The 21,639-nt window shown below is 49.5% G+C and overlaps 9 protein-coding genes across 9 annotated transcripts; 5 read left to right on the forward strand and 4 right to left on the reverse strand.

Annotated features, from left to right (window-relative positions):
* Nucleotides 1–2,240: 2,240 nt before the first annotated feature.
* On the reverse strand, nt 2,241–3,743 carry DACRYDRAFT_71148 (WD40 repeat-like protein). The gene is made up of 8 exons (XM_040775935.1): nt 3,667–3,743; nt 3,564–3,614; nt 3,394–3,512; nt 3,146–3,342; nt 3,003–3,092; nt 2,771–2,951; nt 2,602–2,722; nt 2,241–2,548 (listed from the first exon to the last, which is right to left on the reverse strand). The coding sequence occupies exons 1-8, from the start codon at nt 3,667–3,669 to the stop codon at nt 2,300–2,302; spliced, it is 1,011 nt and encodes a 336-aa protein (XP_040624965.1). The 5' UTR covers nt 3,670–3,743; the 3' UTR covers nt 2,241–2,299.
* Nucleotides 3,744–3,863: 120 nt separating this feature from the next.
* DACRYDRAFT_71150 (P-loop containing nucleoside triphosphate hydrolase protein) lies at nt 3,864–6,503 on the forward strand. The gene is made up of 10 exons (XM_040775936.1): nt 3,864–3,912; nt 3,963–4,021; nt 4,071–4,350; nt 4,400–4,909; nt 4,957–5,093; nt 5,136–5,470; nt 5,519–6,074; nt 6,130–6,240; nt 6,292–6,387; nt 6,439–6,503. The coding sequence occupies exons 3-7, from the start codon at nt 4,194–4,196 to the stop codon at nt 5,814–5,816; spliced, it is 1,437 nt and encodes a 478-aa protein (XP_040624966.1). The 5' UTR covers nt 3,864–3,912; nt 3,963–4,021; nt 4,071–4,193; the 3' UTR covers nt 5,817–6,074; nt 6,130–6,240; nt 6,292–6,387; nt 6,439–6,503.
* A 94-nt stretch (nt 6,504–6,597) lies between these two features.
* DACRYDRAFT_83832 (ribosomal protein S5 domain 2-like protein) lies at nt 6,598–7,775 on the reverse strand (the record flags this gene model as incomplete). The annotated part of the gene is made up of 5 exons (XM_040776640.1): nt 6,598–6,904; nt 6,960–7,042; nt 7,097–7,388; nt 7,444–7,563; nt 7,612–7,775. The coding sequence occupies 5 exons, from the start codon at nt 7,773–7,775 to the stop codon at nt 6,664–6,666; spliced, it is 900 nt and encodes a 299-aa protein (XP_040624967.1). The 3' UTR covers nt 6,598–6,663.
* A 138-nt stretch (nt 7,776–7,913) lies between these two features.
* Nucleotides 7,914–12,214, forward strand: DACRYDRAFT_24610 (uncharacterized protein). The gene is made up of 19 exons (XM_040773757.1): nt 7,914–8,066; nt 8,119–8,547; nt 8,597–8,761; nt 8,812–8,893; nt 8,949–9,068; nt 9,123–9,326; nt 9,375–9,596; nt 9,646–9,749; nt 9,798–9,879; nt 9,938–10,096; nt 10,148–10,318; nt 10,369–10,747; nt 10,802–10,929; nt 10,976–11,131; nt 11,189–11,392; nt 11,443–11,554; nt 11,605–11,783; nt 11,837–11,986; nt 12,038–12,214. The coding sequence occupies exons 2-19, from the start codon at nt 8,339–8,341 to the stop codon at nt 12,107–12,109; spliced, it is 2,898 nt and encodes a 965-aa protein (XP_040624968.1). The 5' UTR covers nt 7,914–8,066; nt 8,119–8,338; the 3' UTR covers nt 12,110–12,214.
* On the reverse strand, nt 12,173–13,628 carry DACRYDRAFT_83837 (nucleotide-binding domain-containing protein; the record flags this gene model as incomplete). Its single annotated transcript, XM_040776641.1, has 3 exons — nt 13,415–13,628; nt 12,465–13,364; nt 12,173–12,409 (listed from the first exon to the last, which is right to left on the reverse strand). The coding sequence occupies exons 1-3, from the start codon at nt 13,595–13,597 to the stop codon at nt 12,173–12,175; spliced, it is 1,320 nt and encodes a 439-aa protein (XP_040624969.1). The 5' UTR covers nt 13,598–13,628.
* Nucleotides 13,629–13,792: 164 nt separating this feature from the next.
* Nucleotides 13,793–15,395, forward strand: DACRYDRAFT_118845 (Sm-like ribonucleoprotein). The gene is made up of 7 exons (XM_040770667.1): nt 13,793–13,813; nt 13,863–14,055; nt 14,106–14,203; nt 14,262–14,281; nt 14,335–14,676; nt 14,725–14,984; nt 15,037–15,395. Exons 1-5 carry the CDS (start codon nt 13,809–13,811, stop codon nt 14,352–14,354), a joined length of 336 nt encoding a protein of 111 aa, XP_040624970.1. The 5' UTR covers nt 13,793–13,808; the 3' UTR covers nt 14,355–14,676; nt 14,725–14,984; nt 15,037–15,395.
* A 415-nt stretch (nt 15,396–15,810) lies between these two features.
* DACRYDRAFT_118846 (uncharacterized protein) lies at nt 15,811–16,689 on the forward strand (the record flags this gene model as incomplete). Its single annotated transcript, XM_040770668.1, has 2 exons — nt 15,811–15,866; nt 15,929–16,689. 2 exons carry the CDS (start codon nt 15,811–15,813, stop codon nt 16,404–16,406), a joined length of 534 nt encoding a protein of 177 aa, XP_040624971.1. The 3' UTR covers nt 16,407–16,689.
* A 450-nt stretch (nt 16,690–17,139) lies between these two features.
* Nucleotides 17,140–18,760, forward strand: DACRYDRAFT_118847 (uncharacterized protein; the record flags this gene model as incomplete). The annotated part of the gene is made up of 5 exons (XM_040770669.1): nt 17,140–17,412; nt 17,473–17,688; nt 17,743–17,951; nt 18,001–18,095; nt 18,144–18,760. The coding sequence occupies 5 exons, from the start codon at nt 17,140–17,142 to the stop codon at nt 18,758–18,760; spliced, it is 1,410 nt and encodes a 469-aa protein (XP_040624972.1).
* A 147-nt stretch (nt 18,761–18,907) lies between these two features.
* DACRYDRAFT_24613 (uncharacterized protein) lies at nt 18,908–21,474 on the reverse strand. The gene is made up of 4 exons (XM_040773758.1): nt 20,892–21,474; nt 20,557–20,834; nt 19,461–20,503; nt 18,908–19,382 (listed from the first exon to the last, which is right to left on the reverse strand). The coding sequence occupies exons 1-4, from the start codon at nt 21,408–21,410 to the stop codon at nt 19,102–19,104; spliced, it is 2,121 nt and encodes a 706-aa protein (XP_040624973.1). The 5' UTR covers nt 21,411–21,474; the 3' UTR covers nt 18,908–19,101.
* Nucleotides 21,475–21,639: the final 165 nt, after the last annotated feature.

Here is a 21,639-nt window from a genome sequence, read left to right on the forward strand (position 1 = left end):
TGTCATAAAGGCTTAGTCATGTCTCTTGACCAAGCAATGAGCTGGTGCCCTGACAATGTGAGACTTCCAGAAAAAGAGATTCCCTACCCTTAGGATGATGTCCAAAGAAGGAAATTGCATGGCCAAATCAGTTGTGATGTCCAAAAAGGGAAATTCCCTACCCAACTTAGAGTGATGTCCAAAAAAAAATCCCTACCCAACTTAGGATGACATCCAAAAAACGAAATTACATGGTTGAAATAGCTAGAGGAAGATGTCTTTTCCAGATCTTTGTGTATACAATTCTCAGGAGGTCCCAAAGACTTATTTGTGAATGGACCCTGTATATGTCCATGCAGCAGGTACAACAATGCTTGACAGGTCATCCACAAATAGGGGCCCAGGAGGAGAAAAACAAAACCTTGATGTCAAGGCACTCAGACATTCGATGATTTACCTTTACTTTCCCTTGTCTGCCAGTGTCTTTTAAGTCTGACCTCCTTGATGCTACCAGCTCTCTCCAAATGCCGACATTCCAGATGCTAATGGCAAAGGACAAAGCATGGAAGTAGAGAAAGTGGTGCATTAATTTGTGCAGCATGAGCTTGCTACAAATAATGGTGGCATCTGGTGACAGCCTATAAACAAGGGTAAACATTGCTGACTCACCTTTGTTGACTCTACAATATTTTCATCAATGTTGGAGCCTGCCATCTCTTGCCATGTGCCATTTACTCTGTAGAATATGATTGCTTGGCAGTTCATTTTTTATTCATCCAGGATTGCACAGAAGGGGGATATCAGGTGGATTTAAGTGGCACAAAGAAATCAAGCCTTCTACAAACTCTGAATAGAACCAGGTCTTCCATGCAATGGCTCATTAATATTTGCTTATGTCACCTATTTTTCAAGGTGGCTATCTCTACCTGGAATTGGAATCGGTCTTTCTACATGAGCACACTGTACCTTGTGCTCTGGTCCAAAGTCAATCCTAATATTGATTCAGTTATTATATTGACACAGCCACAATTCAGGCTGCCTTACAGGCTGTTATACAAGTTGTAAGAAGACCAGAGGATGCTGAAAATTTATCAAGCCTGTGATCCCCTGCAGAAGTCTTATCAGGTATGATGAGTAGGCATGAGCACCAATCCCATGTCCATGTCCCAGAGCATGTAGGTGACCCACACACATTGGCATTGTATCTAACCAAAGCTGGTTCCTGCTTGAACAATGGCACTCTCTTAGATTGGGAATTACCCTTCAACAGGTTGGGCTACTACAATACAATCACCCATCAACTCAGAAAGGTTTTGCTTCCAGTGGTTTCATGCTGTGCAGTCCTTTGCATTCCAGTCATTTGCTAGCTTAGCTAAGGTCAAACATGGCCCCTTAGAGCGCATGCCAAAAGCATTGTACAATACTGCCACTATTTTCAGACCTGAGTGCCTGATAATGTTGGAGTTGCACTCTTTTCTTTCACTCTATGTCATACTGCCCTGCAGACAAGTAGTAAGCAGCAGTATGGGTATTTTGATGTCCAACTACACAAAAACGAGTCTTAAAGGCACATCTTAATAAAAGTTGTAAACAAGAGTCTGCAACCCCTATCCATGAGTTCAAAACTGAGGGCGCAATAATATCTATAGCTATAGGACAGGTCTTGGCGTTCGGGACCAAAGCCTGTTCCGCAACGGAGACAATTTCGATTGCGTGGGACGAACGGAAGCAAAAACCTATTCTGAGTCGATGTACAGCTACGCAAAAACCACAGTCTTAAAGGCACACCTTCCTTCACTTAATAAAAGTTGTAGACAAGAGTCTGAAACCTCCATCCATGAGCTCAAAACTGAGGGCGCAATAATATCTATAGCTATAGGACAGGTCTTGGCGTTCGGGACCAAAGCCGGTTCCGTGCCGGAGACAACGCGTTTAATAATTCCCTTATATGGAAACGTTCGGCTATATGGACGAAGTTTCGATTGGGACAAACGGAAGCAAAACCTTATTCGCAGTCGATGTCCAACCACGCAAAAACCAGTCTCAAAGGCACACCTTCACTTAATGACTGTTGTAGACAAGAGTCTCAAACCTCTATCCATGAGCTCAAAACTGAGGACGCAATAATATCTATAGCTATAGGAACGGGTCTTGGCGTGCGGGACCAAATCTGGTTCCGTAACGGAGACAACGCGTTCAATAATTCCCTTACATGGAAATATCGGGCTATATGGGCGAAGGGACAAACATGTCTCGATTGCATCGGACAAATATGTTTCAATTGCACGGGACAAACGTGCAGACTCAAACATTGCCAGGTTTAACTAGTCATGTCACTGACGCACTCCCAGAAACCCTTGAGGTTCTCTTTCCACAAGGATACCTTGCCGTCACCGCAGCTGACTGCGAGGATATTCCCCGCCAAACTCCATGACACACGCCAAACGACATCTGGAAACTTGCTCGCGTTGTGACTAGATGCTGTATGCGTGGATCCAGAAGGGTCGAGGGCCACTTTGTTCCAAGGTGCCTGCGGACTATCTTGCGTCCAAATCAGAACAGTTCGATCCTGAGAGAAGTATAAATGGTCTAGCCTGGCATGATGGGGCCTGCAAAGCGTACCTGCGAAGCAGTGGCAATGTATTGCCGAGGAAGGCCAATATTAGGCGCCCAGGCAACATCCCGAACCCAATCTGTGTGCCCTTCCAGCTTGGCCTCTTCCTTCCATGTGCCATTCGTGTCGCTGGATTGGTGGTTCAGTTGCTTGCTCGAGCGTAGGACAGACACTCACTTGAAGGCCCAGATGCGAACGAGGTTGTCGCAGCCAGCACTCGCAAAGCGACGGATATATTGCGGCTGGCTCGGCGTCGCGCCTGCCGTGAGAGATCCAGGTACAGTTGCTGGCGCCCATGAAACAGCATTGCACCCAATAGGATGAGCGCTGAATATATCGGCATCTGCAGTGCCATCATCTGAACTTGTTAGAAACACCTCTCTCCTGGAAAACAGAGATCTACACCTACTTTTGAAGGTCAAGACAGAGAGTCTACCATCAGAGGAGGCGCATGCAAGGATGGGGCCCAGTTCGTGAGGTGCCCATGAGACAGAATTGACTAGAATAACACAGATAAGTGCACAGCAGGGTGTACGTTTATTTTAGACGGACCGGACGCGGTGTGGAGATTGTGTTCTTTAATTCTAGTCCAATGCGAGGTGCTTCCTCCCGGCACACCATAAGAAGGTTGTTGTGGCGGGGCAGGCTGATGCTTCCACACAAACACACGACCATCGTAAGAGCAAGATGCAAGTATGTTTCCGTACTTCGGATGCGCCCAAGCTATTTGCCAAACTGGACCAGTGTGACTGACGGATAAGGTCAGTTGAGGCCCCTGGGAAACGTCTATTGGAGCTCACCCTTGCAACACCTCGCCTTGCTTCTGTGGCTCCCCGTCCACTACGTCAAATATCTTAATAGTACGGTCGGAAGAGCATGTTGCCAGCCGTTTCCCATAATAGTCCAACTGCGCATCGTGCTATCTGCGGTCAAACGCGTCATGCAACAACCATTGACCACGCATGCGTACAATCATATCTTCGTGCGCCGTCTCGATCACCACCGGTTCGGTGGAGGGTGCCTACGCGGGACAGTTGAGCATATTTTCAGATTCCAAAGGCACAAGATCATACCATTCCTGCGATAGTAAGTGTTATGTCCTCCACAAGACGTTTGATTCCAAAAATGAGTTGTTGGTGGAACACGTCAGGGGACCGCCACTGCGCAGGGTCAAGTGTCGCACGGCCGCTTGCAAGTCTTCATTTCGCGCAACCATCATGGGTTAGTCAGTGCGCCGATTCGTTCACAGGTCCATAACTAAATACTCTTAGCAAAGTCTCATGGAAATCGTAAGCTGAAAGAAATACCGCAACCAAAAGGTAAGTACATTGCAACTAAGATTTCCAATCCATCTGATGTTGTCCTCTAGTGCTCAAGAAAGATCCTGGAGTCTTTAAATTTCCCCTTGCTCATCAAAACACTCCCAAAGTGCGCTCCTCATCCCGTGCTCTAATGCCAATGTATAAATCTACCTTAGAACTTCGATGTTACACCCACGGATTTCGACGATTCCTCCAACAGCACGGTGAACGAGGGTGATGGCCTTGCTCATCCCATCGATGCTTCCCTCGGCCGAGTCGATAATTCACTCAAAGCATACATGCGCGAATTCAGAAAAGTTCTGGAGTTATCAGATGTTATAATTCAAGTTCTTGATGCGCGAGACCCTTTGGGTTCAAGGAGCAAAGTGGTGGAGACGGCAGTTCGCATGAAGGCCGGTGAGGGTAAAAGACTGATTTTGGTTATAAACAAGATCGGTGTGTATTCCCGCACACCCATATCACAGCACAGTCTAACATATACTAGATCTCGTGCCTCGCGAAAATGTGGAGGCTTGGCTGAAATACCTGCGACACGACTTCCCTACAGTTGCATTCAAGTGTTCCACGCAAGAACAACGAGCCAACCTTGCGCAAAGAGGAGGCGGAGTGAACTCGATCCAACATTCTTCATCAGAGTGTCTCGGTGCTGAATCGCTGATCCAATTGCTCAAGAACTATTCCCGCTCTTCCAACTTGAAAACCTCTGTCACAGTTGGCATAGTTGGCTTTCCCAACGTCGGAAAGTCATCTGTCATCAACTCTCTGAAACGCTCTCGTGTTTGTGGGGTCGCTGCAACTCCTGGTCATACTAAGGTTGCGCAGGAGGTTGTATTGGACAAGAATGTCAAACTACTTGACTGCCCAGGGATAGTTTTTGCCACGGGTATTGACTTGCGCGATGGAGAGTCGAAGGAGGCTAACGTCAGAAATGAGGCGGAGATCCTGCTAAGGAACGTTGTAAAGGTGGAGCTGGTGGAAGATCCTATCACCCCAGGTCAGCAGAAAAATCACAGTTCTCCTCATCTGTTGACGTACCATCAGTGGGTGTCATTGTCTCTCGCTGTAAACACGACTATCTTCGAGAACTCTATCAAATCCCTGCCTATAAGGACTCCAATGAGTTCTTGCTCATGTTGGCATTAACCAGAGGCCGTTTAGGAAAGGCATGCTTTTCTTTTGTTTGCATAGTGTAGTGTCTGACTGGTATGATCAACGTGTAGGGCGGGAGACCAGATGTGAAGTCCGCTGCACGTATCGTCCTTCGAGATTGGAATACAGGCAAGATCCTATATCATACAGAGCCACCGAAAGTACATCCGTCCTCCAAACCTTCAGACGCACCTGTGCAAGCACATCGAGGTACAACTGTATCAACTGATGTCGGTCAAGCATCTATCGTGAAGGAGTGGAGCGCTCCCTTCGATCTTGCCGGGCTATTCAATGACGCGGACAAGGAGGTGTTCGGAAATCAAACTCAGTGGCCAGAGTATGGGTTTATGACGAAAGAGAAAACATCTGTTTCCTTGGAAGAGAAGCCGCAGCCCGGAATATTATGGTGCGTCCCGCCCTTTCACCCTTACATATACTCCTCACGTCCGAACAGTCCTTCAGAACGAAAACGTGCACGTTCAGCATCTATTTCTTCTGAAGAGGATGTGGATGTTCGACTACAAAGTAAATCCATGCTGCTCATCCAGCCCGCAATGAAGCGCCTGAAGCTTGGGGAAGAACGGAAATTCCGCATCGACGCGCACGAGATCTCCACTCTGGGGTCATCGAATCCGTTAAACCGAGCCAGGCTACGCAAAGCTCTAAAGCAGGCGAAGAAAAATGAAGCAACAAGCCGATTTGGTAAATTTGCGCTTGCAGATAAGTTGAGTGGCCTCGAGATGGCTCAGTAGCATATCCCCAGGAAAGCTCCACAGGTTAATCTCCGATGTCAGATGGATGTTGCATCATTTACAGACTCCTTGGTGCTGGATCATGTAACAGAGTTATAAGGATGACCGCGGCAATTATTCCCTACGACAGAGACCATTACATCGGCCTCCGTGTGCGACAGTCAAGATGTCGGGTTTCGCTTTTCTCGCCCGGCATCAGGATCAACGCGTTTGAAGGATGATGCCTTCGCCATGGGATCCATACCGGCGGTGAAGGCTCTTCATCGTAATGTGAGATTGTTCACCACTAGTTTGTAGGAAAGGCTATCCTCACCGTTGTGTTGCGTCAATATAGTCCTCATGATTATAATGTTTGTTGGTTTTGATTTGAACACCGCTGTCGGAAATGTGTACTCCTCGGCTGCGAAGATCGTTCCGCGTTTTCCTACGCCGTCCTCTCAGTAACGCGTCCGTGTTCTAGTCAAGAGGATCGTACTCGATGGTGACCGAGATAGTGCGGAAGATGTAGATAGCCCCGACAACCACGCCTACTACTAGAGAAGTCATCACCAGAGAGCCAATGAACTCAATCCTGGGGTTTCTGATGAGCGCTTCTCTACTCCAACAAGGGGTGCAGGATTACCAAGAGGATTCCATTGCCCTAAAGTCCAGGTGCTATGCGTGGAAATTGGGTGGTCAGCGAGAAGTGATAACAATGTATGTGGTAGATTGTGAAGGATAAAGTTTGGAGGAATTGAGTTTGAACACATGGTTTGTTATTGTAAACAACAGCAACGTCAATCAGGGACCCTTAGGTAAACCTGGTAGAGATGGCGACGTGATTATCATCGAACCAGCACGGGATCGACTATCGTACTTCTATTACACGTGTCCGACTATCTTCCTCTAATGATCTATTCAGGAGGTCGCTCATATCTCTTACTCTTGAAACAGCAACATTGACAGCATGTAGTACTTCATCTGCAGGCAGTGCAACACCTCCGGCCTTCTGCAGCACACAAATCTCTTTCTGCGCATTCAGGGAGATAGTCATTTTACCGTGTGCCAATTGTTCTTCTAGGCGCGAAGGGTCCATTACAGGCGTATTACTGTTTAAGGAATGTTAGCCAAGTTATCCCGATATTAGCAGAAGGCGTGGCGTACCGGGGGCCGAGAGATACGAAGGATACACATAATGGCTGATGGTGGAGTGCCAAGGGCACAGGTGCCCTTTCTTCAGGAGAGAACTGATGGAATATGAGCAGGCTCATTCCTTGTACTAAGTCGGCTGTTGTGCTTACCATGGTGGCCTCATCCCCCACGACTTCCACCTCTGGCTTGCGAAAGTGTCGCAATGCTGCCATAGCCGCCATGCATGCACAATCCAGGAGATTGCCTTCGTCCGCAAGAAATTGAATCGTCAGACGGAGGGTCCATACCTGTTGCCCACGAACGATTTTAGTGTTTGTCTCACGATGAGGGACACTGACCTTCTGCCCTGCTAAGATACACAATGCCTCTCGATCCAACGCCTCACTGCGTCTGATAGTCTTTTCAAGTATGCGAGCCATTGTGATTTCCTCTTCTGAAGGTCTGAGATCGCGCTCAATGTTTCGGACGTTAGAATATAGATCAAGACCAAATGAACCTGCCAGTCTCGTATGCACTTGAAGCCATTGGTGAAAACTCCGTATGGATGACAATAATGCCTTCGAACGGCCGATCAAAATATGGGCGTGTGACTGTAGCGCTGATTTGCGCGACCACTCTGTGCAGTCGTTAGGAACTGCGGCTGGCCCTCCTAATTACCGCTCACCGGGTCTCCCCAATGGAGCATTCTACCCAGCCCAGACTATTTCCGAATCGAATGGTCGTCTTCCTTGCTTGAAGGGGGGACCTCCCGTCAACCCTGAGACCTTGTTGTATGGCAGAGAAGATAAAATCGCGCTGGTTTATGGAAGGCTCTACGTCACGAGGCATAGGAGGAAGCTAGTCAACATGTTTTGCAGTTTTGGGTATGACCCCTAACCCTTGGTTAGTTAGTGGCTGTACTAAATATTGGTCTGGTCTGACTCAGTCATGCATCACCTATCTAACGCCTGTGCATGCTTAGTTTAAGCAGAGTCACTCAACAAGTCCACCACATCAGGATTGTTACATCCTCTACCTGTAGATATCAATTTCGGAGAACAATGACTCAGGCCAGCGGGGAAGCCACGGGGAACGCACAAGAGGGCCGGCCCGCCGAAGGCACCCAGACGAAGAGTGCAGGTTCGCCAGACAGCCTCGTCGCAACACATCTGGTGCTGATACACATACTTAGCTAAGAAGGAGGCAAAGCGTCTTGAAAAATTAGCGAAGAAAGAAGCTAAGGCGCCTCAAGTCGCCATCGCTGAGACGACAACAAAGAAAGTAAAGGAGAAGAAGGCGAAAGTCGAGGATGAAGAGTTTGTCAACACCACACCTTCTGGCGAGAAGAAAGGCGCGTCTACGAAGAGCGCCGCTATTGATGTGCTCACCACTGGGTAGATTTGTCCAAGCCCATGGGCAGCGGTTACAATCCTATCGCCGTAGAGAGTGCCTGGTACGACTGGTGGGACCAGCAAGGCTTTTTCCTCCCTGTGCTCGGTCCCGATGCAAAGCCCAAACCAGAGGGCTTATTTGTTATCGCTTCGCCTCCCCCAAATGTCACAGGTAGTATCCACTTGGGGCATGCCTTGATGGTAGCCATCCAGGATGCTGTGTCTAGATGGTACGGATACGTCTGATCTCGTACCTCTTCCAGTGTAATACTTCACCAGGAATCGTATGCTGGGCAAGACTGTTCTTTTCGTTCCCGGATTCGATCATGCAGGAATTTCCACCCAAGCGGTTGTTGAGAGACGATTGTACAAATCTACTGGGAAAACAAGGCATGATTTTGGCCGTGAAGACTTCATCAAACAAGTATGGGAGTGGAGAAACCAGTGGGTTGATCTTCCTTGCCATGCCATGAAGTCCGCTAACCAAATGGAAGTTATCAAGAGCGTATCAAGAGCCAGCTTAGGCGCCTGGGTGGTAGCTACGACTGGAGTCGCGAAGCTTTTACCATGGATGACGTGGGTTTCAAGCGCACAACCGACCGGCCATTGAGTAACACTTTATTGTTTATAGAATCTCTCTCGAGCGGTTATTGAGACGTTTTGTCGCCTACATGAGGAAGGTACATTGTATCGTGCAAATCGTCTGGTGAATTGGTGTGTTCGCCTGAACACGACGCTGTCTAATCTCGAGGTCTAGAGTGTTCTAGTTTTCCTCACTTAACGGCTGCTTACCTACTTATTGCAGGTGGACCAAAAGCAGCTCAATGGGAGGACTCTCTTGGCCGTTCCTGGATATGATGAGAAAGAGCGTTTTGAGTTTGGTGTCATCACGTCTTTCGCCTATCCAATTGAAGGATCGAATGAAAAGATCATTGTGGCAACTACACGTCCGGAAACCATGCTTGGTGACACAGCGGTTGCCGTTCATCCTGATGATCCGCGCTATACGGTGAGTTAGGATTGGTAGAGCGTGGCAAACGACTAATGAAATTGTTAGCATCTGCACGGCAGATTCGTATCCCATCCGTTCATTCCGAAGCGACGTGTACCCATCATCACTGATAGCATTATTGTCGACATGGAATTCGGAACCGGTGCCGTCAAGATCACTCCGGCGCATGATCCCAACGATTACGAAGTTGGGAAGAGGCACAATCTTGAATTCATCAACATCCTGAACGACGATGGCACCTTCAATGAGAATGCGGGGGATTTCACGGTACGCACTTCTAATGTGGGCGCAGTTTGCGTAGTTCATCCGCTTCCAGGGCATGAAACGCTTCCACGCTCGCGTAGCTGTAGTTAATGCTTTGAAGGAGAAAGGATTATATATCGAGACCAAGGACAATCCTATGACTGTACCTGTTTGCAGGTGTGTGTGTCGCACTCCTGCATAGCATTTGCTGAATCGGGGCACAAGCAAATCCGGTGACATTATTGAACCCGTGATGAAGCCACAGTGGTGGGTCAATAGCAAGGCTCTTGCTGATCCTGTGCTTGAAGTATGGATGCACTTGCGATCTCCGTGCCTCCCATTCAGACCTGATATTACCTTGACAGAGAACTCGGAAGGGGGAATTGCAAATCTCTCCAAAGAGTTCAGAAGGTGACTGGTTCCGATGGCTGGATAATATCCAAGATTGGTGTGTTTCGCGCCAGCTCTGGTGGGGGCACCGCTGTCCGGCATACTTCGTTAATGTCGAAGGGGTTGCCCAAGATGTGAGAACATGCATTGGCTTTGATACCTCCGTATTCTAAGGATTTTATCAGACTTCCGATGGAAAGAATTGGGTGGTGGCCCGATCTGTGGAAGAAGCAAAAGAGAAGGCCGTCGACATTGCAGAGGGAAGGCCATTCACCTTGGAACAAGACGAGGACGTGTTGGACACGTGGTTTTCTTCCGGGTTGTGGCCTTTCTCCATTCAAGGGTGGCCCAATCAGGTAAGGTGACGACGAGGACGTGTTGTGCAGGTTCTGACGTAGTATGCAAGACCGACGACTTCAGAGCTTTCTATCCGTCCACCTTTATGGAAACTGGCTGGGACATCCTGTTCTTCTGGGTAGCTCGTATGGCTATGTTGGGAGTACACCTGACAGGGAAAATGCCATTCTCCGAGGTGTTTTGTCATGCCATGGTTCGTGACGCTCATGGTCGCAAGATGAGTAAAAGTCTCGGTAATGTCATTGATCCGGTGGATGTTATCGAGGGCATTTCTCTGGAGAACTTGCACAAGCAGCTATATGGGGGTAATCTGGACGAGAGAGAAATCCAGAAGGCGATAGCTGGTCAGAAAAAGGATTTTCCAAATGGAATACCCCAGTGCGGAACGGATGCTTTGCGCTTCGCATTGTGCGCCTACACAACCTTCGGTATATTGTTTATTTGTCTCGTCAGCTCTGAGAAGTGACTGATTGATGCCGAAGGGAGAGATATCAACCTCGAGGTGCTGCGTATTGAGGGCTATCGCAAATTCTGCAACAAGATTTTCAATGCCACGAAGTTTGCTATGCTAAAGTTCGAGGAGGGCTTTGTACCCCAACCGACTGATAAAGTGAGACATATCGAGAAAACTTGGTTCGGAGATTGACGGTTACTAGCCTACGGGTCACGAGTCAACCGTGGAGAAGTGGATTCTCAATAAACTTCATACCGCTGCTTCCGACGTCAACAAATATCTTCAGGATCGCAGCTTCATGTTGGCAACTACCGCTGTTTACAATTTTTGGTTGTATGAATTGTGTGACGTGTATATTGTCAGTGTGTTCTGTCGTCGGTTTAGCTCGATCACTGATGAAGAGGGGGATATTCAGGAGGCGATGAAACCCATGACGGACGAGAGCGCCTCAGCGACGACACGCAGATCGGCACAGGACACGCTGTATACTTGTCTGGATGCTGCGTTGAAACTGCTGCATCCATTCATGCCATTCATTACAGAGGAGCTCTGGCAAAGACTGCCACGTCGGCCGAGAGATGAGACGCCTTCAATTATGGTATCGTCTTATCCACTGCCAGTAAGCCAATCAGATTCCTTGTGCCTCGACAATGTTAACCTACTTGTAAGGATCCTGCATTCATATTCGCGGAAGCTGAGAATGACTTCGACTTGGTTTTCTCAACTATCAAATCTATTCGGTCATTGGCCGCACAATACAGTCTTATGTCGAATATCTACAGTACGCCCTGGTTTTCCTTGAAACATGCTGTATCCCTTACACGGCAGCAGCCCATATACACGTAACTGCTTCTAGAATAGCAGAGGTGTTCAAGGAGCAAACTCCAACTATCTTGGCCTTAACCAAAGGATGCAAGTCCATCGAAATCGTCGGTTCTCAACAAGAAATCCCACTTGGCTGCGGTTCCACTGTCGTAACTGCGGATGTTACGGTACACATCCTCGTCAGGGTTAGCATACCACCTTCCTTGGAGTTGTGATATCTCTCTGATATCCAACACAGGGCGTCGTGGACTTAGACGCAGAAATTGCCAAGGCACAGAAGAAGCTCGATGTAGCTGAATTGAATGCAAACAAAGTTCGTAAAGCTCAATCTCAGCCGGATTATGAAACAACCATCCCCGAACAGGTCCGCGAGGCCAACACTGAAAGGGTTCGTCTCTCTTATTCCTACTGCTTTCGTGCCTCGAATAACATATCAAAGTTACGAGTCTTGGAAGCTGAAATTGCGGCTCTGCAGCAGAGCAAGGAAACCTTCACGATGCTCAAAGGCTAGAAAGTCTGAGTTGTGAAACTGGTCGCGCAATATGGCAGATGATACAGACAGAACTGAATTAGACTACATGATCTTAGTCCGCCAGTTATTGTAATCCGTAATTCGATCTTCAGCGGCGTCGACTGGAACTGGCAGGCCATCCAGAGGTTCAGACGGCAACGGCGACGGTACACTGTCCCCCACATGTCCTTGCAGATCAGCCAAAACATTGTCGGCAGCCATATATCCCGACTGCATTGCCGCAGCAATGACACCGCGTGCTCCTGTTGCTGCCCACCCTGTTGCGTATAAGTTTCTCACCTAGAGCGAAAACTGGTTCGGTCACACATCCCAGGACAGCGAACTTCACACGTACAATGTGTCCAAGTGAATCTGTGACTCTTCCGTTCGAGTTGCGAATCCGTCCTGTAGCATCATCAAACCAGGGCTGCAATCCTGATGAGACCTCGGAGCGATATCCCACGCTCGAAACCACCGCGTCCGTGTTCACGACTTCCTCTTTTCCACTCGCCTCAGCCTGCCCATGCGGTGTCAGAGTGTTGCACCCAAGTCGTAATTCTTTCTTCGATGGATTGCAGCCAAGGGGAGATCGAAGGAAACGTAGTGACCAAGACTTCTCACTGGTGCCCCACGCTACCTTAGAGCCCTTCGAAATGATGTCGAGTATTCGCTTCATTGGTCGATCCAATTCGTTATCAGTTCTGGCGCTGTTCAGTAGTGGGCGGTCAACGTGTTCGAAAGAAACATCCGGCTGACCCATAAGCTCCCGCAATTCTTTGGCAGTGAAGCTGACTTGTGCTGGGCCTCGTCGCCCGACAATGGTGACATGCTTCACAGTTGACTTCTCTAGCTGTTGCAACACGTGCCGCGGCAAATCTTCGAATACTTCAAGAGAAGCGGGGTCACGGAGAAGAAGTCGAGCAATATCAAGGGACACGTTGCCGTGCCCAATGATGCTGAGATGGTTTATTGCATCGATTGGTATTGGCGGAGTGGGAGGTGCGGCAGGGTGCCCTGTATACCAGTGCACGAGAGCAAGGCCCGGCGTAGCTTCGGGGAGTGTAGATAGCGTCAACGGTTGTGAAGCACCCTGGGCGAAAAGAAAATGCGTGTAATATGGAAACATCAAGCCCAAGGGAAGTGGGACGGCTTTGGGATATTGATAAGACGACGTGCATGTAGGATCGACCAGCACATTGCCAAAGAAGCGGAACCGCGGGTCTTGTGCAGCATGATCGAATTTGCCGACACAGTTCTTGCAGACTAGATCAGGACAAACAAACATCAAATTGCCCGTCTGCGCACCTTTACTTCAGGGTGATCTGGAGCAACGCCATAGCGCACCAGACCGTGAGGCGCCGGGACACGGTCATACATGTGTACCTGCAAGTCTGGATACGACATGAGAGGAAGTGAGGCCAATATCCTGGACACTGCATAGAAACCAGAGGGTCCAGCGCCCATAACAGCCAACTTCATAGCCGTCATGGTGGTTGAGCGCTGCGGAGGACGGGGATTTCGGTCAGAGTCGTCGAGGACATTTTCGTTCGGACGACGGTGACGAAACCATTTGTGTTCGCACACCGGACTTGATTGCGGCACTGTTTGGCCCGCGGAGAACGCGGGGAAAGTCCAGCAGAGTTCGCCACTCTATACTTTTTCAGTCCCTTGTCATCGTCTACCGTATTCTGTATCATCAATGAGGTGAGTATTGCCATTCAGCACATGTCAAAAACTGATAGCAGAACTTCAGTCAATACGCTCAAACACCAAAGTCCGAGCTGGACGAGGCGCAACTACGCGAGCTGGAGGAGTATGAAATCAGCCAAGGCCCGCTTTCAGTCCTTCAGCAATCTGTCCGCAATCATACCCAGATCCTAATTTCTCTGAGGAACAACAGGAAGCTCTTGGCGAGAGTGAAGGCCTTTGACCGGCATACAAACATGGCACGTGCTTTATTATTTGAGAACAGGGCACTATTGAATTTATCTTTCAGGTTCTGGAAAACGTGAAGGAGATGTGGACCGAGGTTCCAAAAGGCAAGGGGAAGAAGCCCGTAAACAAAGACAGGTTCATCAGCAAAATGTTCCTTCGGTACGTATCTCATATCATGCTCAATTGGAACGTCTTCTGACGTTGCCGCTCTCTACAGGGGAGATTCAGTAATCCTGGGTGAGTAAGAGTAATGCAGATACAGCGCTTGATTACTGACATCTAGGTGATAGTTCTACGGAATACCGCGTAGCCAAACGGTATCAATGACGTGTTGAGCCGTGTCGGTTTTGTAGTAATGGAGAGGACGCCGAGAGGATCGACATGTCCTCATCCATTCCCATATTTCTGTGTCCTTAGCTGCATTCATTGTAATGGTTTCCTACTAATGGATGTGAATAGCATTGCATTTCGTGCGATCCAAACGGTCTGTATTGGGTACGACACAAATAGATATACTACAAAAGTCCTTGCTATGTAGGAGAGACTAAAAGAAATCCGCATCGACGTAACGTTAGCGCTCAAGCGGCATTCAGCGTGATGTTCGCCACCAGGAACTCTGGTGTAAGGTCAGCCTGGAATCATCGTCAGTTCGCTGCTTTATCGATGACAAGGACACGTACGGTTTCGAAGTAGAATAAGGTCGCGCTGAGGACACCCCGTGTTCCCTTGGCGAAACTTGGGATTGCAATGGTAAAGTTTTCGTTGGGTGGCATGCCAGCGACAAGGGGAGGCTGAGGCTGAAAGACGAAAGTCCCAATCACATCTCCAACACCTGCGTTCGGAGCGGCAACGTTTGGGCAGGTCACGGTGCCGTCCGTGCCAGTGTGGCATGGGTCCCAACCGAAAGAGATGGCAGCATTCACAAAGCCAGAAAGTTGCACTGTGGGTGGTTTGATCAGTGGCAAGGCTAGGGATGACCCGTGGTCACGTACAGGGCTGGCCTATTTGGATGGTGACATTCTGTCCGGCGGTCAGTGATTGACCATCAGTAGGCTGGAGGAACTCGATCTCCTGGGCTGCGGCGGAAAGACCGAGGGCGAGAACAGTCAAGAGAGGGGCAACCGAGATTTTCATGTTGGATGGGTTGAGAGACACTAGTTGTACTGAGAGGACTATTTGTACTGTGAGACGCTTGGCTGATACTTGTGTGAGGTAAAGTGAATGGAAGGAGTCGCGTTATATAATAGGATGACAGCACAGGTTCGGCAAATTCAGTTGGGAGAGCAGTGCCGACTCCACCGCAAAGATCCGGGTCCAACGTAGAAAGGGAACGGAGGGTCGGATGGAATCGAAACAAAAAGAATATATGATGCGGGTCGTGAGCAGAGGGAACATGGCGAGTCGATGGCTGCCAAAGAGAATAGGCAATGGTGTGACTAGGCTTGTGCCGTGTTCCCGCGATGGACGGACAGCTGAGTGGGCAGTGACCTGTTCTGCGGGATACGTCGCGTACAAAGAAGCCATAAACATTTTCATATGACGCGGGGCAGTGTTCAAAGCACCGCAATATTATAACAAGGCTGGCCTGTGATTGGCGGAAGGCAAAAAAGTTGACATGTCCCTCGGCACTCAGGGTCAGGAAAGGCGATGACGTCAGTGAGCATCCACTTCGACGTCCTCTGTCCCTCCAACTCCTCATTTGACCTAAACATGGTACACTAATTTCACGAACTTAACACTCAACCACCACCACAACTTCGGAGATAATGTCCCAAAACTTTCGGTCGGTGAAAGAGGCGGAGCATAACCTTCCTCCAAAGCGGTGAGCTTGAATCGATGGATCATCAATATTGAGCGCTTGCTGACTTTGCTCATGACGGGCAGAAAGAGTCAGCCCATCGCCCGGGTTAAGCCCCCCGGCTCAAAAATCTCTTTCGATATGTTCATTTACGCGCTTGCCTTTATCACACTCGTCATCTCCCTATTCTACGCCTATCGCCTGACGACGTGGAAAACCCAGGCTGGCGGATGGATCAACCTGCTCTTCGACAAGCATCCGAACGAGCCCCTCATCTCAACGAACTCCCCTCCCGGAACCAGCGGACTCAGCCTTGAAGCTCAGATACGCAATTTGGCTGATGAGCTCGGCATTCACCCCCGCGAACTCGCCGGCGCCATCAAACCCCTGTTGCCCGCAGCCACCAGCTCCAGTATTGCGGCCGCCAATCCGAGTGGAACGGTCGTAAACGTGTTCGTTGAGACGGAGCCGGCTGGTGCCACGGCTGCGTCAGTCTTGGAGAAGGTCACTGGAATGGCCGGCATGGTTGGGAACGATGAAGCCTTCTTGGATGAGGGTTTCTGATAAGCCATCCACCCAATCCGTATGGCCGCAAGTAATTTGATTCAGAGTCCCCGTTTTCATTCCGTATACGTCCTGCTGCCTGACCAATTCTTCGAATGTGGGGCTACCCCCAAGAGGGCGGTCAAAGATGTAATGTGATATGGTGATACGGAACTTTCCCGCATTTTGCGTCGAATACGGGTTTGGGAGCATGAGAGGGTCGACAAAAAATGATCTCATACACATGCTATATGCCCCTCAACCGCTCCTATTACATCTGCTAAATGCTACATACGAATGATTTTGACGCTGCTGTCATAGCCCATGTTCCTTGACAAGGGGTTGGTGATGGACGAATTGGGTTTGGTGGGGATGCCGTACCAAATCAGGAAGGCAGGTTTGACGCCAAGCCGAAATTTCCCCATTAGGAAATTAATAAACTTGGTCATTGATAAACTTTGACTTTGCCAAACCTTAAACGTTTCGACGGCCGGAACTTTTCGGGTCGCCCATTGATGAACTTAATTCCATTCGTACGCTTTTCTCTGGCCAACTCCCTGAGACGAAGTGAGCATGCCTTTGGAGCCACGGTCTTACATGGCGAACTCACACAAAGAAACACATTTCAGGATTAGCTTGCGAGCGACACGGAAGAAAACTCTCAGGGCCCATGTGAGGAGAATTCCGCCGACCTTAACCTTACACATCTTCCTTCCGTTCTTTCACTACCAGCCGCGCCTGCGCTTGCCCGTTCATGCCATCACAAACCCCAGCTCAGTCCGACGGGACCGACCTGAGGTCTTATGGTCCGTACTCGGGATGGATAGACACTACCTACGATGCTCTCCTTGTATATGAAGCCGCGTCCCGAGGTATTATTCCGCGGATAACTCGCCGTCTCTCGGCGAACGAACGTGCACTCATCGGGAGCGGCACAATCTTCGTCTACGATGAACGCGAAAGCGGAATAAAGCGATGGACCGATGGATATACCTGGAGTCCGAGCAGAGCTCTCAACAATTTCTTCGTAAGTTCGTTTGCGGTCGCCGCAGATATAATGGCTGAATGACCCTATTTGTATGGGCAGCTTTACCGCGAAGTCCTGAGTCGTTCACCCAATTCACCGACAAAATCCAAAGCTTCCACACCAAAGGATGATTCTGGCCCAGAACCCATCGACGAACAATGCTGCTATTCGGATGAAGTGAGAAACTCTTTCGAACAGGATAGAATCCTCGAGAAGGCACTCGTTGGAAGCTTGCGAAGTAGCTATCCTTTTAAAGTTGGAGGCCTGATAAAGAAAGTATGGATTTCCACGTTCAGTCGACCGCCTTGATTCAATGTTAACCTGTCTTAGACAATTTCTTTCTGCGTCAAGGGTGTGGTTTCGCACCATATCGTTTCATATTACACGCTCGAAGACATAATCAACGGTCGCCTCATCAGAGTGTCTGATATCCCAGAAGTCAGGCGCCTCCAGCCGTCGTCAATCTACATGGACAATCTTGATGTGCTCAACTTCCCTCCCAAGACGATGAAGACGGAAGAGGGGGTCATACGATATATGTAAGCCTGGTTGATAAGTTGACACATATTAGTACTGAATCTGCAATAGAGCCGAGGCAGACGACATTGACAAATCTCGTGCCGGAAGGCCGAAAGACCACCCTCATATTCGTGCAGAGGAGAGAGCCAGAGAGCATAATTTCGGTGCGCACTAACACACGATTCTGTGCAATGATTGAATTTGCGAAACAGGTTTTGAGGGCGACCAGGAAGATGCTTCCAGACTTCCTCCCCTTTTACCTACTCCTTATCCGCGCTATCACCCCTACTTTCGTCGCCAATCCGACTCTTCTGCACCCTCCCCAGAGGATGACGAACAAGGGTCGGAGGTCTCGCCGTATTATTATTCTCGAGGAGCCGGTCCCTCGCGCAGACCCGGCGGTCAGGCGAAGGGTTACTCCAACTATCCCTACCCGTATGATCCGTATACTTATCACCGCCAGTGGCATCAACAATATGCTGCTCCATACTATGCACCATATCCGCCCGTTCCGTATCCGTATCCTTACCCCTATCCACCATATTATTCGGATTCGCGTTACGGCCGCAAGGAGCACATGCAGTCTAGGAGTCCTGGACGGTCGTCTGTCGAGAGGGTAGAGAGAGATACACGGAGTGTTGCCGAGAAGGGCCTAGAACCTAAGCGCAAGCGAGGTGTTCCACTGGGGTCTGACTCGCCAACCACAGTTCACGCTGTCGAGATAGCGAATATCTCGGATGGCACGAGCAATAACCTGTCTTCCTCTATTGTCCGCCCTCCCAGGTCCATGTCACCGTTGACGCCACCTGTTGTTGACGACGGCGTTTGAAGCTAGAATCTCTTTGCGGTTCGTTTTCTTCTACTCCGGGTCTTTTGTCAATCGCTTTCTCATTTACTTATACCCTTGCAATGTGCCCTATGTATTGTAACCAACCTGATCTCAAAAGACGGGAATTGCTTTGCTTTTTTTAAACATGGAATACAACAAGCCTTTAACATTTCTGTAGATGTGCTGAGTCACTACAGCTGTCATTTGCGATGAAGAATAAGAGGTAGCTATCATTGTAACCTCCCTCATATATATCTCGACGCCACAGGTTTGCTTCATATACAACGGAAATGCGATGTCAAGCAGAAATTGCAATTGTACACGGCCAGTCTTGCACCTGCTTATATCCCATAATCCACGCCAAGCGCGATCCAGACCGCTGCACCACCAGCAACGAAGGCTAGAGCGGTGCTGGATGGGGCGAAGGATCGACGCCGCTTGGCAGGACGAGTGTCGCCTACGGCATCTTTCGCGGCCTTTGTGTTCGTCACCATCCCTTGGGAAGAGCGGGCCTCAGGTTCGATCCCTTGTCGATCATTCTCATCCTGATTGTCTGCCAGGTTATTCTCGTCCAGTCTCTTGCGCTTACGACTCTTGTCAAACGTCCCGTCGCTAATCCCAACTGCCGGAAGCCGATGATCGTCAGAAAGCGTAAGTCCATGTGAGAACTCACCAAAAGACAGGGAGTTCGGGTACTGACCATGACGTAATTCGCGCATAATCCCATCCACTTTCTTCCATTTATCCTTAGTCTCGATATTTTGAGCCGTCTGTTCACGAAGCTCATTGAGAAGGGTGGATAATTCCCGCACGCGTCCATCCATGTCACGGTCGCGAGTACCTTCCCGATTACCGTGATGCTCGGTCCCGCTCACCAATTGCCTTCGAACGTAGGCATCCGATGACATAGTTAAGGGATCGTCTAGTACCTCGACCGAGTTTGTTGCAACGGATTGCGATGCATTATCCGTGAGAAGTCGAGTGAAACTCTTGTTCGACGCGCTGGCAGAGTTGATTGGTTCCAGAACTGTTGGGGGAATTTCGGACGCAAGAGGTGCTCGAATGCTTTCTGTAGTGATTTCCACATTGTCCAAGAATTGATCATGCCCAGAATGTTCTTCGAACTGGCTCAAGGTCCGCAACTCAATGGCAGTCTCCGGAACAAGGATGGTGGGACTATGCACGTGACTTGCGTCGGGTGCTGGGGAGTGTGGTGTGGACATGGATTGACAGGAAGGAACGGTAGGGCCGGGCTCGGAAGGTAGCATTGACTCGAGCTCGTTAATGAGAGGAAGAACTTCAGCCGAAAGTTCCTCTACTGAAGCCACCGCAGGCTGCGCTCCAATCGCAATAGGAGGGGACGGAAGCTGGGTCTCGTCTACAGCGAGTCTGTTCAAGACGGAGGAATTCATGACATATTCGTATGGACGTGGATCTCGATGCGGAATGGCCGGCACTTCATCCTCATCGAGTGGTCCATTTATTGGTTCTCTGAGGGCTTCATTGGACGGTAAAAGAGAACCCTGCAGCTCGTCCCTAACGGTGTCTGCAAATGCCATGAGACTAGGAGCGTTCTGTATTGAAGAATGAGTCTCGTTCGCGAGTGGTGGTAATGCGTGGTCGAGAATGATAGGCGACCGAAGACCAGGAGCAAATGAAGGAACGGGAGTGGAAGCAGGAGAAGGAGAAGTGGAACGAGAGGAGAGGTCCATGTCAGAGAAGTCGGGCGCACGGAACGAGTTTCTGCACAAATCAGTCAGTGTCACTAAACATGAGATGTGACTCAGTAGACGCACGTGCTTCTACGCCTGGTTGCCGGCGGGGTCAAAGGAGTCCCGTTATTAGGAGTCAAAGGCTTGCTCAGCCTACCTGATGCGATAGATGCAATGCGTGGATGGTTCCCGAGCATCTCGACGACAAGATGAACCGCCGGGTAACCGTGTACTCGTCGGCCGATCCGGATTTCGTCTCTGTCCTTCAGCGCAAAAGGAACGTCATTGCCAAGAAAGTGATCAGTGCTGCCATCTCGAAGAACCCAGGTGCCATGGGTTGATTCAAGGTCTGTAATGTATACCTGTTGTAGAATATGAGTTATAGAACAAATCTTGGAGGAAGGGAAGGGTTTGGTCACCTCATCCTCAGTGAACTCGATACGAGCGTGCTTCTTGCTGACGACTCTGGAATGCATGGTCACAATCTCGGCATCTCCATCACTGTTGTCAGAGCCTCCATTCGATCTGCTTCGTTCCGCATCTCGTTCACTAGGATTCCGTCCCAGTATGAACACCGTCTTTCCATGGGTAGGAACGAGCTCAAACACTGACTGCGGCGGATATGGAGGGAGCGTGTGCAATCGAATGCCAGGGTGGAATGGTGGGTTGGATACCTCTGCAATGCCGGGCCGATCCAATGCTTGGCTTTCAGAGGGATTGAATGGCTGTTCCCAATCGTATCGCCTGCTTCCGAAGGAGTCAGGCGAGGGGAACGACCAAGCGTTTCTTGAGCGCGGCTCCGGGGGAGTTGCCAATCCGATGGTGCTTCTCATCGTCGACCTAATTCGGTCAGCCCAGTAGGCTGGTGTGACCGGGGAGGGTGCTGCGGCTGGAGGCTGGGGAAAGGGGGGATGACTCCGTGCGTGGTGGAACGCCATCTATGACCAGGCGAAGCGGTTGAGGGATGAAAGAAAGCGACTTGGAGAATGGAGAAGAACGAATCAGATAAGAGTAATTCACAGAACAGTTATGTGGATGGTAGTACAAGAAAGAGAAGCGATGAATACAAGACGGTGATAGGAACTCGAGTGATAGAGCGCCTCAGACTCTGTGCACGGGGACAAGTCAGACAGGAGGCGACCATGACTCCCATAAGTCAGTACTTCC

The sequence above is a fragment of the Dacryopinax primogenitus genome (genome assembly GCF_000292625.1).
Source record: "Dacryopinax primogenitus strain DJM-731 SS1 chromosome Unknown DACRYscaffold_20, whole genome shotgun sequence".
NCBI lineage: Eukaryota > Fungi > Basidiomycota > Dacrymycetes > Dacrymycetales > Dacrymycetaceae > Dacryopinax > Dacryopinax primogenitus.

Coding starts and splice junctions, on each gene's coding strand:
- DACRYDRAFT_24613 (XM_040773758.1), bottom strand. CDS start 21,410: ATGGCGTTCCACCACGCACGGAGTCATCCCCCCTTTCCCCAGCCTCCA. Junction 20,835..20,891: donor TCGAGTTCACTGAGGATGAG/GTGACCAAACCC, acceptor ATTCTACAACAG/GTATACATTACAGACCTTGA. Junction 20,504..20,556: donor GCAACCAGGCGTAGAAGCAC/GTGCGTCTACTG, acceptor TGATTTGTGCAG/AAACTCGTTCCGTGCGCCCG.
- DACRYDRAFT_71148 (XM_040775935.1), bottom strand. Junction 3,513..3,563: donor CGGCGCACGAAGATATGATT/GTACGCATGCGT, acceptor GACCGCAGATAG/CACGATGCGCAGTTGGACTA. Junction 3,093..3,145: donor CAATCTCCACACCGCGTCCG/GTCCGTCTAAAA, acceptor GTGTTATTCTAG/TCAATTCTGTCTCATGGGCA.
- DACRYDRAFT_118845 (XM_040770667.1), top strand. Junction 14,056..14,105: donor TTGACCGGCATACAAACATG/GCACGTGCTTTA, acceptor TTTATCTTTCAG/GTTCTGGAAAACGTGAAGGA. Junction 14,282..14,334: donor GGGAGATTCAGTAATCCTGG/GTGAGTAAGAGT, acceptor TCTAGGTGATAG/TTCTACGGAATACCGCGTAG.
- DACRYDRAFT_71150 (XM_040775936.1), top strand. CDS start 4,194: ATGCGCGAATTCAGAAAAGTTCTGGAGTTATCAGATGTTATAATTCAA. Junction 4,351..4,399: donor TTTGGTTATAAACAAGATCG/GTGTGTATTCCC, acceptor AACATATACTAG/ATCTCGTGCCTCGCGAAAAT. Junction 5,471..5,518: donor CCGCAGCCCGGAATATTATG/GTGCGTCCCGCC, acceptor ACGTCCGAACAG/TCCTTCAGAACGAAAACGTG.
- DACRYDRAFT_24610 (XM_040773757.1), top strand. CDS start 8,339: ATGGGCAGCGGTTACAATCCTATCGCCGTAGAGAGTGCCTGGTACGAC. Junction 11,393..11,442: donor TATCGTCTTATCCACTGCCA/GTAAGCCAATCA, acceptor CCTACTTGTAAG/GATCCTGCATTCATATTCGC. Junction 11,555..11,604: donor TCTTATGTCGAATATCTACA/GTACGCCCTGGT, acceptor ACACGGCAGCAG/CCCATATACACGTAACTGCT.